At 36.3% G+C, this 11857-nt stretch overlaps 1 protein-coding gene across 1 annotated transcript in view; it reads right to left on the reverse strand.

Annotated features, from left to right (window-relative positions):
• Positions 1–784: 784 nt before the first annotated feature.
• Positions 785–11857, reverse strand: part of NAPG (NSF attachment protein gamma) — a 21013-nt gene continuing 9940 nt past the window's right edge. Inside the window, exons 4-13 of the mRNA XM_009284136.1 lie at positions 11356–11440; positions 10712–10729; positions 10108–10138; positions 9529–9638; positions 9325–9391; positions 8324–8394; positions 7100–7178; positions 6502–6581; positions 4875–5004; positions 785–3818 (exon numbers count right to left, since the gene is read on the reverse strand). Of these exons, the coding sequence (XP_009282411.1) occupies positions 3669–3818; positions 4875–5004; positions 6502–6581; positions 7100–7178; positions 8324–8394; positions 9325–9391; positions 9529–9638; positions 10108–10138; positions 10712–10729; positions 11356–11440 (821 nt within the window). The 3' untranslated portion in view covers positions 785–3668. The remainder of the gene's footprint in view (positions 3819–4874; positions 5005–6501; positions 6582–7099; positions 7179–8323; positions 8395–9324; positions 9392–9528; positions 9639–10107; positions 10139–10711; positions 10730–11355; positions 11441–11857) is intronic.

Genomic DNA, 11857 nt, shown 5'->3' on the forward strand with positions numbered 1-11857 from the left:
TTAACGTTCTCAATCCTTTCTGGATTTCAGCATATTCAGGTAAATCTTGGAGCATATATGTGTATTCTTCCAGAAGACTTCAAGAGTTTGCTACACATATAACCAGCCCAACTGTGGAAGCAAGTGCTTTATCTCTATGGCAGATCTAAGAACCTGTATGTCCTCCGTCATCACTAGAAACACAGTCTTTTTTTAAACCGTAACTATGCCTTGAATGATTAGCCACGATTAAGGAAGACCGAGGACTGGAGAATCAAGTATTTCTCTCTATTTCATATTGTTAAAGATGACAAGTTCAGATCTGACAATCACCCAATATAACAATTCTGTTTTCTGAATACAAGCCTTTGGGAAGTGAAGTGATAACAATGAACCACCAAGATGTTACCATCGGCAGAGAGACAAAACACATGCATACCTTTTATTCTGAGTGGGACAGAATTGCCTAAGATGTGTCACCATCTCAAATAATGAAAGCCAACAGAAAGGTAACAAAAGGTCAGTTAGAAAAAACAAAAACCACAGGATAAACGAAATGGGCTGTAAGCAAATGTCTAGTGAATAAGCCACAAAGATTGGATGCCACTGACTTTCAACACTCAAACCTCAGCCAGCAGGTTCCCAAGACTTAGTCCTTGATCACATAATATACCTGCAACACTTGGTGACGAGATCTGCAGACAAACGGCCACACACAAAATCTGCCTGAGATTAAAAAATAATATTCATTTTCAAATGGCGGTGCTCAGCAGGACCTGATCAACAACAGGGAAAGCAAGCACAAATGCGTTAGTTTCCAGTTTTATTTTTCATGTTGGTGAAACACATAGCCTCTTCTCAAGAAGCAGCATCTGTAGAGCTGTTACAAACACATTTTGTACTCTAATACACCACAGATTTGGAAAAAGAACAAATAAAGCACAGGTCTCACACTGCACTTGGGCATACTGAGTCTTAAGTTACAGATAATTTAGAAATCTTCTGATTTTACATATACATTGCATTGGCCATTGCTCAGCCTTCATGCACAATTTAATTTTATTTTTCTTATGGTAAGCACTGGTTTTGGAAACTTTCTTGCTGGTTATCTCTTCCACTTTAAATCACTTAATGATATTTACATATGTGTGCAAATTGCTTTGAAAGATAGAAACAAACACTAACACATGATATACAGATGGCTTCTTCTATAGTTAAACATTTACTAAAAGGCAGTTAACATTCCTATCACTTCCATTGCCTAAAATAGGAGAATAAGTTATATAAAATAAACCATCTTATTTTCAGACACTTCATTTCTGCAGATTTGGTCTTTGCAGCAACATTGCAATCAAAAATTAAGATTCTACTCCTAAGATTCAGAGAAGCCCCTTTCAATTCAATGGCAGCTTAATGTGTTTAGTACAAGTTACTTTTGTCCCAGATTTTCCACACCCGGCACAGGAAAAGAGAAAAAAGCTGGGGGGGTAGTGGGAAGACAGTCTTGCACATCTATTTTATTTTTTTGGCAATACGAAAAGTATGCTTTAAGAATCTAATGCATAAATTTTAATTTTTCTTTTAAGAGCCTGTTAGTGTTACAAGCACAGTTTAAATAAAGCCTGCAAGTTCTTTCACAGAAGCACACAAGGCTCCCATTTTTCTTCTTACGCATGTCATCTTCTCAGATATATACAACTGTTCACACACACTAAAAAGCAGACTCCTTGGGACCATTCAACAAAACTGATTTCAGAATTGGAAGCAGCAGGAAAAGCTTGAAGAAAATTACTTAGTGTTCCCAGTGCTCCTACATGTGTGGTTTTTTTCTACTTGTGATAAAGACTCCCCACAAAAAGTGCATGGTCACCTTCATGAACAAATCCAGAAGGCAGAAGTTGAGTAAACTGGAATGAGTTGCTCCAACGGTGGAAAAACAAGAGTGACAGGAAAGTCTTCAAAACCATCTTTCATGTATACTTGTAATCAGAGAAAAGCAACTCAATTCCCAAAATTTCATTTAGACTATTTTATAGAAGAGCAAAAACTTCTACATACATCATTAATAACAAAGGGAAATTACCTGTCAAGACAGTAAAGAACTACAGGTGTAGTCTCAAATAGCTCTAAAATCCAAGCTGATTATTACATAATACAAAGAAAAAACCCCTGCTTTTTGAACACCCATTAAATTGAATAATGTGACTTTTACAGTAGCCCTGCCTGCAAATCATGCTGTAGCTTGTGCACCCATCACAATACTACTGAGTACTATCCACCCCAAGAAAAGTGAATATTAACCCTCTGAAAGTTTACCTTCATCACAATTATGTCTGACGCACCAATGTCAGACATCACATATATGTCAGACATACGCTTGATATTTTTGAAGACGTCCAATTCCTTAACATGGCAGAAACTGTACCAACACTTAACACTGCTTTTGGTCTACTGTTTATTGAACTTTGGGCATCATGTATCACACACAAATCCCTGCTGGATTCCAAGTGATCTCACCCTAGTGCAGACTTGATTAGGTTCTTCTGAAGAAACAGACCACAGGTCCAACTTCCAGTGTTGTCAACTTTTAAGCATAAAATGGTCAACTTAAGACACTACAGAAGCTTGCAAAACACATGATGACGTGAAACCAAATAAAAATAAGAGAAGATGCATTAAAATTTGGTTACTTTGGATTCTGAGCTAGTTTGAAAAATGCCGTTTGTAAGAGATAGCTGTTCTATGCTTTGAAAATATAAAAGAATGAAATGTCTTCATAGACTAGCGTATTGATTAGTAAATAAACACCTAGACCACTCATGAACCTAAACATATCATTGAAACATTCCACCTAAGTTTTTGTTAAACATTGTCTTCAGAGCTTTATATTCAATGCACGTTATCTGCTACATTCAATTTCTTTTTTGGTTATGGCATGCTTCAGAAACACTGCTAAGAAAGGTCATCCACTCCTTCCATTCCCAAGCTGTACATTACAAACACTATGCACACATTTATTTCCAAAGACTTCAGGTCAATAAAGTTCCTAAGATGAAAGATGCGTGTGTGCTTTGAAGCTTGCAAGATAGCTTCAAACTAGTTGACTTAGTATTTTCCACACCCACATGGATACTGCTTGCAAAGAATAAGATATTAAAATAATATTCCACAGTGGAGTAAAAACATGTTGCAAATAAACTGAATGCTCCCCCTAGTGCTTATACTAGTGAAAAATCCTGCCTGGCACAGTCTGCCTTAAATGGTGCTAAACAGGAGATAAATAGCCAGATGAATGATTGTATATTTAACTCAGAAAACAGTCACAAACATATTACTGGGACCAAAAAGCGTCAGCTGTTGAAATCCAGCATTTAAAATTTTGTACCACTCTCCCTACTCCAGTGCTTCTGGGGTTTTGGTTTCTTTTAAACTGTGCTTTTAGTAAAAATTTCTTTCAAATTTTTCCCGTCAACTGCAGGAAGCTCCTACCAGGTAAGAAATGAGTTCCAAAGATGTTTCAAGATGATAGGCACAATGATGCTTTTTCTCCTGTATTGTACCCAGAAGCTGCCAAGTTAATATTATCATTCCCATATCACAATTGCAATGAAGCTCTGGTAAATCTGGTACCTTTGGATATGCTCAACATCACAAATAAGTCAGATATTTAAGACAACCTATGTCTGTAGTTAGCACAGTCCACCAGAATATTCATCCTCTTCCTCATCAGCATGAGAGCCCACTGTGGCTGGTCCTCTTGCTTTGTCTTGTGCAGCATTTGGCGATTTCTTCTTGATTCCACCTCCTGGGACCACCAAGGTAAGACCAAGCTTGGCATACTGACAATAACAAGACAAGTTTAATTTCTGTACTATCACAGAAGTAAAATTTTGTTGGATTACATTGCACAGAATTGACCAACGCTTACAATAAACAAGCAGGTTAACATTCAGTACAGAAAACAGATTGATGCCGCTTTCAGAGTATATTTTTCCAGCTTAGAGTAAGCCTAACATTGGTTCATTTTTTCTACCTCAAACACTCTGAGAATGGGATGCGAGATCTGTACTGATAGTGATTATAGAATAACTTGGCCACATCCTACAACTTCTGTAGTTCAAGCTTTACGTAAAAAAAAAATAATTTTTCAGTATGCAGCTCTGCATACATTGTCTAGTAATGGTTCATGTAAAAAGCCTTACGAGTGTTTTTCAGTAAGACTAGTACCTTAATTTTTACTATTCAACATAGTAACAAAGTAAAATTAGTCGATACTGTTACAAAGTTTGGCATGGATGGATGCCTCCTTTACTTCACACCTTCCCTTAGCCTTATACTTCCTACAATTTACAAGTACTTTTTTTTTTTTTTAAAAAAAAGGGGGGGGATAGGACAAAAATACTTTCTTAAAATAAAAAAAAATCTTTCACTAATTAGTACCTTGCTAAGGAATAAGCGCTGAAAAAAACCCATTCAACAATGCCATCCTGTAGGCATCATATTCTGTAATGTTTATGCACGCATATCAGTTATACGGTATTTCTGAGATAAAGCATAAGCAGCAAACTGTGCTGACCCCTAAGGAACCAAGCAGAAGGGAACTGAATTTTGGTCAGCTCGTCAAACTCGGCAAATCCATAACAAACTGCTCTTTCACCTAAGCCTTCCCACTGTCTGAAAGGAACAACAATGTGGGAATTTACATTGGCAGGCAGCAGAGTAGAAGAATACAGAAAGATCACAGGCACAGGGCAGGATGACAAAGCAAGTCACAACACGTACATGGACCCTGCTCTTCCTATTTCCCTCTACTAGGAAAAAAAAAAAAATCTCTCAAACTGAACAAGCAAAAGGATTATAGAAGAAAAAAAAATCCATAGGAACTGCCTACTTACATCATTGTCCATGTATTTGAAGAGTGGCAAATTACAGACTTCAGAAACTTGATCCTGATCTTGCTGGTCATACCCTTCTAGAAGTTGCTCTAGTGCTGCACAGTCTTCACTTCCATTAAATCCTGGTATGCTGAAGGAAATTAAGAGTTCATTCAGGGCATTTCAGCAATCTACTTGACACTCAGCTATTCTCTCTCTAAATACTGCTGATTAATAGCAGAAGAGCAAGCAGCTTTTAAGAATCAGATGGACTGCTTATTCCACAAAACTGCCTATAACGACTTTGATTTCTCCAGGTACATGGATCATATTCATAAAATTAAACTTTCAGCAATATTAGTTTGCATGCTGAGAATAAGACCACAATCATAGTCAAGACAAAAAGGGAGTATTAGAATTCTTCAATTCTTCCTGACTAGTCAATAAACTCTTCCTCCGCTTTACATACAGAAAAATTCTGTAATGAGTTTCTATATATAAAATGCAAATTGAAGACTTGGAAAATATGAGCAAGATGTTTAAAGATTGATCTTGAAAAATTCTTTCTAAAAATAAAGTACAATTTAACTTACACATATGTTCAAGTCATTTCACTAAAAACACAGTTTAAGTAAAAATATGTTGTTTCAGTATTTTGTTACTGAAGTCCTAATGAAAGCTGAACTGGAGAGTAGCTAGGAAAGCTTCTGGAACCAGGGTTAAACACTAATCCAGATTTTGACACGAGAATTTTCTCCTGGATGTGTAAAGAATGCCTTCTTCATTTCAATGTATTCAACTGGACTACTTTCTGCTTCCTAAATTATCTTTCAGTTCAATCAACTATTTAAAAAAAAAAAGTCACAAAAAATGGAAGAAAAGCAAGATTTCTAATGTATGACAAGGGCAAGATCTCCTAGATCAACATAACCAGAAATGTAATAATTAACATGCTGCAAACTTTTTTTTAACAAAAACATTTAGATTAATCTTTCCCTCAATCTAATCACCATACTAGATAGTTTAATTGATTATACTGGGATGCTGCTATTGCGCATTTTGAGACTGCATTCCATATTTCCATCCTCAAATGGTAATAAAATATGGTAATGACAAGTTAGAATTTCAACATTTTAAGGGCCTCCACACATGACGTGGCAAAAGGATTCTGAAAACATTCAGTTAGCAACATCCAGAAATACACACTTTTAATCCTAAACATTTGTTTACAATAGCTAATCCGTCTCTGTTCCATTTGGGAAAAAAAACCCCACAACCCAAAGGATATCAGTAAGGCAAGAATCCCAACCTTAACAGTATTCTGCTCACTTTTAACAAGGAAGAAAACCCGGGAAGAACTTCTAATTTCCATCTCATTTCACCTGTTGCACATAATTACTTCTTTATGACTAACTTTTATTTTAGGTTCATTAAGAAGAATCACCACGGTAATTACAGCTAAATCTCTTAAGAGTGAAAAAAATTCCTGATGGCCATATACCAGAGCATGCTATTATTGTGCTGTAAGTCAACAGAAGTATAGGCTTAAAATTTTTTGACAGACAGTGTTTCCATTGCTCTTTCATAAGAATAGATCTACATTAAAGAAACATTCAGTCTAAAATTATAGGACATGAAGCAGACTTACCTATAGCTTTCCCTCACACATCTTTCTGCGGCAACATAATCATTTCTGTGAAGATGAACTAAGACTTGAGCAATAGTTTTCTAAACAAAAACAAAAAAAACCCAACCTGATGATTCTTTAGAAATTAACAGTAAAATATGAGAAAAATACTGGACTGCTAATATTTAGCGTGAAAAAGGTCATTACGATCCGCAACGATTCTAAGATACTGACACAACAGAGTCGGAACAACAGAGTGAAAAAGTAGTATGCAATATCCTCAGCTGGTATGAAATAGATTATCTCCTTTAACATTGTAATGAACTGTTGCACCAAGTAACAGTTTTTCTGGTTTGTTATTTTTGATAACATCTTTATTTTTGATGTGTTTGTTGTTTTTGACAGCTCCTGTAGATAACAGCAGCTTATCTTCAACATTATAGTAGTGAAAAAAGCACAGTTAGAGGTTGGGGAAACATGCACTACCACAAATTGTCATCATTTAGCAAGAAACATATCCCTGAATCAAGAGGTACATATTGTGAGTCAGATGTCAGCTGTCATTAGTTACCCAGAAAAACTTGAAATGCACTATCAGAAATCGTCTGTTAGAATTTACCTTATAGCATGTTGGGTAATTTTCAATTTCCTTATAAATACTTTTTTCCTTTTGAAGAGACAATGCAGCCTCATCTAATCTAAAAAAACCAAGAAACAGTTAGGAGTATCAGTGCCAGGAATACAGCATAATGAACCTGAGGCTAATTACAAAGTGTTTAACTAATACACCAGCAAGTCTACTGGAATAAAAAGCAACACAACTAAAAATCAGCAGTAGATCTTACTAACAGAGTAGATAAAGAAATATATAGTCAGCAATTCCTTTTGTATACATGCAGGCTAAGAACATCTCTGGTATTCACTCAGAGAAACCTCATTTTTCGTAACACTGTACAAGATGAATGCCTTGTTACGTACCCTAACAGATTTCTGTATGTCATGAGGTTACTATAAGCTATCAGTAAGTCTGATAGCCATGAACTATCAATATTAAGTCATAGTAACTGCTTTTGAGTTTGAATACTCTTTTAATCATCATATTTAACTTCTAGAAATTAGCAATAGCACGTGAGCTATAAAGCAGCACAGCAACCAAGTCTTTCAGATGTTCTGAAGCTATGTTGACTTGCTTTCACAGAAAGACTTTCAAGTTACTTTGTAAATTTCCTTTTCTGACTACAATTCTGCAGTGAAATAAAGTGTCTTAAAAGTAGAGTTAGAAACCCAGACAATTTCTTAAAGGAACTACATGTTCCAGTGAAGCAAGTCTAAGATGAACGGCAGGTCAAGTTTGGTGCTAGCAATTAACAATTAAAATAAATTCCCATTGAGACTCCAAGATAAACTCTTCTTTAAGAAGTCCGGAATCAGACTGCTGCAAACAGATTTCTTTCCTCAGATTAGTCACCTAATTCCCTGTTTTATATTCCACAGCTATAAAAGACTTTCAAGTACTTTCTGCATATTAGTGCTGGGACAAAAAAAAAAAAATCCTGAAGTATTTTAAGAATTAATGAAAACTGGTGTATGTGCTTTCTAGCTATTCAACAAACACAAAGGAAATAAAGCCTTACAGCCCACATTCTCCCATCCCAGAACACAAAAAGGTGGTTCCTGGATGAACATGGCATATCCCACAGAAACTGAATTTTAGTTTGAAGTACGTCTCAAAGAAGAATAAAGTAACAGTATATAAACCCAACAACAGCAACAAAAAAAACCCCAATGAAAATCACTATTACAGATTCAATTACATTTAAAAAAAGAAGGCATAAAGCTATACCTGCGTCCTCTGACTAGAAGTCTTGATGCCTTCCCTAGCATTTCTAATGCTTGCCGTAAACGTTCTTCATTCTAGAGAAGAACAAAAAGAATTCATGCATTCCTATTTCATCTGCATAGAATTAAGACCACTAGACCTTAATCTAAGTATGTCATCTGTAACTTAGAACAACTGTTAATTATTATATCAGCAGTTCACACACTCAAGGGAAACACGAAGAGTATTGGTGCACCCCACTCCCACAGCCAGCTCCCATATGGATCTACAGAGCAAAGTAACATCAATGCAAACTTGCTAATCTGGAAACACGTAACAACTGACAATAGAGAAGCACGCCAAAGGCAGTAGCAAAAAGGCAAATCATCTGCTCATGGGGTGGGTAGAGCATCAAGCAAACTCTTCCCTTCTGTGCCTTCAAGGATTTCAAACTGTTTTTGGCTCCAGGACTCAACAGCAGCCATGTTCCCTACCCTCTGGGCTGCCCAACAAGAGGCAGAAAACTTGACCACATACAAAATTCAGATCCAGTCAAGTCCCAAACTGAGAAAAAGGCAAAGCAAACTGACTTCTAACTTCTGTAATCTCCTTCTCTACAGCATAAGCAGCCTTCAGCTTCATCACTCAGCCACTGGTTTTGGCTCCAGGACTCAACAGCAGCCGTGTTCCCTACCCTCTGGGCTGCCCAACAAGAGGCAGAAAACTTGACCACATACAAAATTCAGATCCAGTCAAGTCCCAAACTGAGAAAAAGGCAAAGCAAACTGACTTCTAACTTCTGTAATCTCCTTCTCTACAGCATAAGCAGCCTTCAGCTTCATCACTCAGCCACTGATGTGAAAGGAAGGAAAAATAATTTAGAACCTAATCTTAGGCTTTTTCTTAACTTTATAGCTGACCCTAAACACCAATTCATTCATCTTCACATACCTTCTGGGACTGGAAAGTTCTTTGCTGGGGGTGGGGGCGAGGGGGAAACCACAAACCAAAAAACCCCCACTTACTTCAAACACTGATGCTGCTTGCTGATAGAGCTGCACAGCCTTCTCTGGGCTTACATTTTCTATTAACCTGTAATAAACACAAATCTTTTCTCTTCAGGTGAAATGAAAATATTTTTTACCTAAAAGCATCAAAAAGACAAGAAAGAAAACCAAAGACACATCCATGCCCTGCATACCTTCTAGCCACCAATACCACAGACTTACTTTCCAGCTCGTTCCAGTGCAATAGCTGCTGTATCTGGTGTCCCGTTCTCCAGGTACATCATACTGGCTTTCTCGATCAGCTGAACTGCTTCAGGGAGTCTCTGCATCTCCTGCAAAGCAATAGTCAGAGGGATGCTGCTGTCAGGAATTGTGCTTACGTACAATGAAACAAATCAAAGCAAACTGTAATACCTTATTTATTAAGATTCTAATTTTTATTTACAGACTTGTAGAGCTAGTGAAAGTTGACCACCAACTGCATAAAATTCACTTGTAAGTACCAAACTCTCACGTAAGGCATGAGTTTGTGGTAGTTTAGAGCAGAAGCAATACCACTCTTCCGTTACCCTCTGACATGAGGCCCTCACCTTTCCTTCTACAAAACGAAAACCATTTTTTTCCCCAATTACAAATGTCGCTTCCCTAATCTACTGAGAGTATTGGTGGGGACTATGAGTCAATAGAAAAATATCACTTTAACATGCAATTCGCTTACATATATTTGTAAAATGGTCCAGTGCACAATATTCTTCACAAAAAAAATAGAGCTTTTAAATAAAAACTGGTAAATTAAAATACCTTTAGCATCATGCCAGCTTGTTCATAAGCTCTGCAGAGAAAAAATTTACAATTTAGTTAGACATGGTGTATTTCAGCAAGTTGTAGTTATGCAGCAAAAGTTAACATGCATCAGCTATCACTTCATTGTTAATATTTAATGCTTTGAAGATGTTTCAAGTGTTTTATTTAATGAGACAGTGCATGTGTAACATTATCTTCCACAAATGAAGTACTTCAACCATACTCCCCACTAAAAAGTTATTCTTATGATCTGACCCACAGGCAATATTTGGATTATTTATCATTATCTGCTTGCTTTGAAGTACTCTTTAGTTAAAAACTTCTTCATAAGCTCAACAGTGTAGAATTTCAAAATTAAAAAAGTTCATATAAGAAAAAATATTTGATATCAGGAGGTGCTAAAGAATGTCAAAATCATCCTTTCTTCACATGGCCATTGCAGGTTTTCAGACTTTCCTAGCTGCACTTCCATTAAGCTGATTTTGAAACAGTGAAATCACTTGAACCATACCATTTACTACAGCAAGATCAAAATGATAGTTCATGCTTGTACCATATGTTAGAAAATTTGTTTCAGATTACTCAGTGCTTCTGTACTTACTTGGCAGCATGGAAGAGACTGGAAGTAACATTGTCAAAGTCAAGGACAAAAGCCACAAAAATATAATGCAGAAAAATGATTAGCGTACAAAATCTTATACAAGCACTAGTTTCAAAGCAAGGAATCCCATAAAGGCAAATCGAACCTACTACATTTGTAGGCAAGGCGTCAAAAATAAATGCTTCTAAGGACAGAGTAAATGCAACATACCAAGGTATAACTGCACATAAAGTTATAAAAAGCACATTTTAAAAAATATGTTCTTGGTTACTAAATACTACTATGAGTACTGTAATAATGTCAGAGTCACATTTAGTTTATATTATCCATTTGTAGGTATTTAAAAAAAAAGTAAATAAAAAAATAGTAAATAGTAATAGTAAATAGTAATTTCTGAAGCAGTACCTAGACTGGCACTGGTCAGCATCTTATCACTCCAGATGTTATTGGAAACAACACAGATCAAGAGAGTTCTTTAGTTTTCCCACTCAGACCACACAGGAATAGTCTTTTAAAAGGCAATTTTGTTAGACTGACAAAATCGCAATATATTAAATACATCTTCTACCAACCCCCATTACCCCATTCTAAGTAGCAACTAGTCAGCTTCTTGGAAAAAAGAATAACAATTGATGAAAAGATACGCTTTATTGTTTTCATGTGCCTCAGCTTCCCGTAAACAGGCTTCCCTTGCCTGGTCAAACTGCTTGGCATTCTTAAAAGCAACAGCTGCAAGAAATCAAATAAAGATCTTATTTACAGCTTGCCATTTTCCTTTTTTCACCACTTCTGCTCAAGAATTTAGCCACCTAAAGATGCAGATAGACTTTTTAAATAAATGATTACAGTTTACCAAGCTCTTCCAAAAAAATCGCATGACAGTCCTCCTTGCTTTGTTAGTCACTTAGTTACCATTAAAAGCATTTATTATCAACAACACTTCCATACCACCACTGTACCACACACTGTACATAATGTGTTTAGCTGGATTTTGGAACTCACTCATTCTGTATTTTAATTACAGAACTGCAGGAATGCTTATGTATATAGTTTTAATCATTAGAGGTTATACAAAATCAGTATGGCAGGAATAGAAGCGTACCATTGTCCTGGTTTCAGCTGGGATAGAGTTAATTTTCTTCCCAG

Source organism: Aptenodytes forsteri, unplaced genomic scaffold (genome assembly GCF_000699145.1).
Source record: "Aptenodytes forsteri isolate BGI_AS27 unplaced genomic scaffold, ASM69914v1 Scaffold229, whole genome shotgun sequence".
Lineage (NCBI taxonomy): Eukaryota > Metazoa > Chordata > Aves > Sphenisciformes > Spheniscidae > Aptenodytes > Aptenodytes forsteri.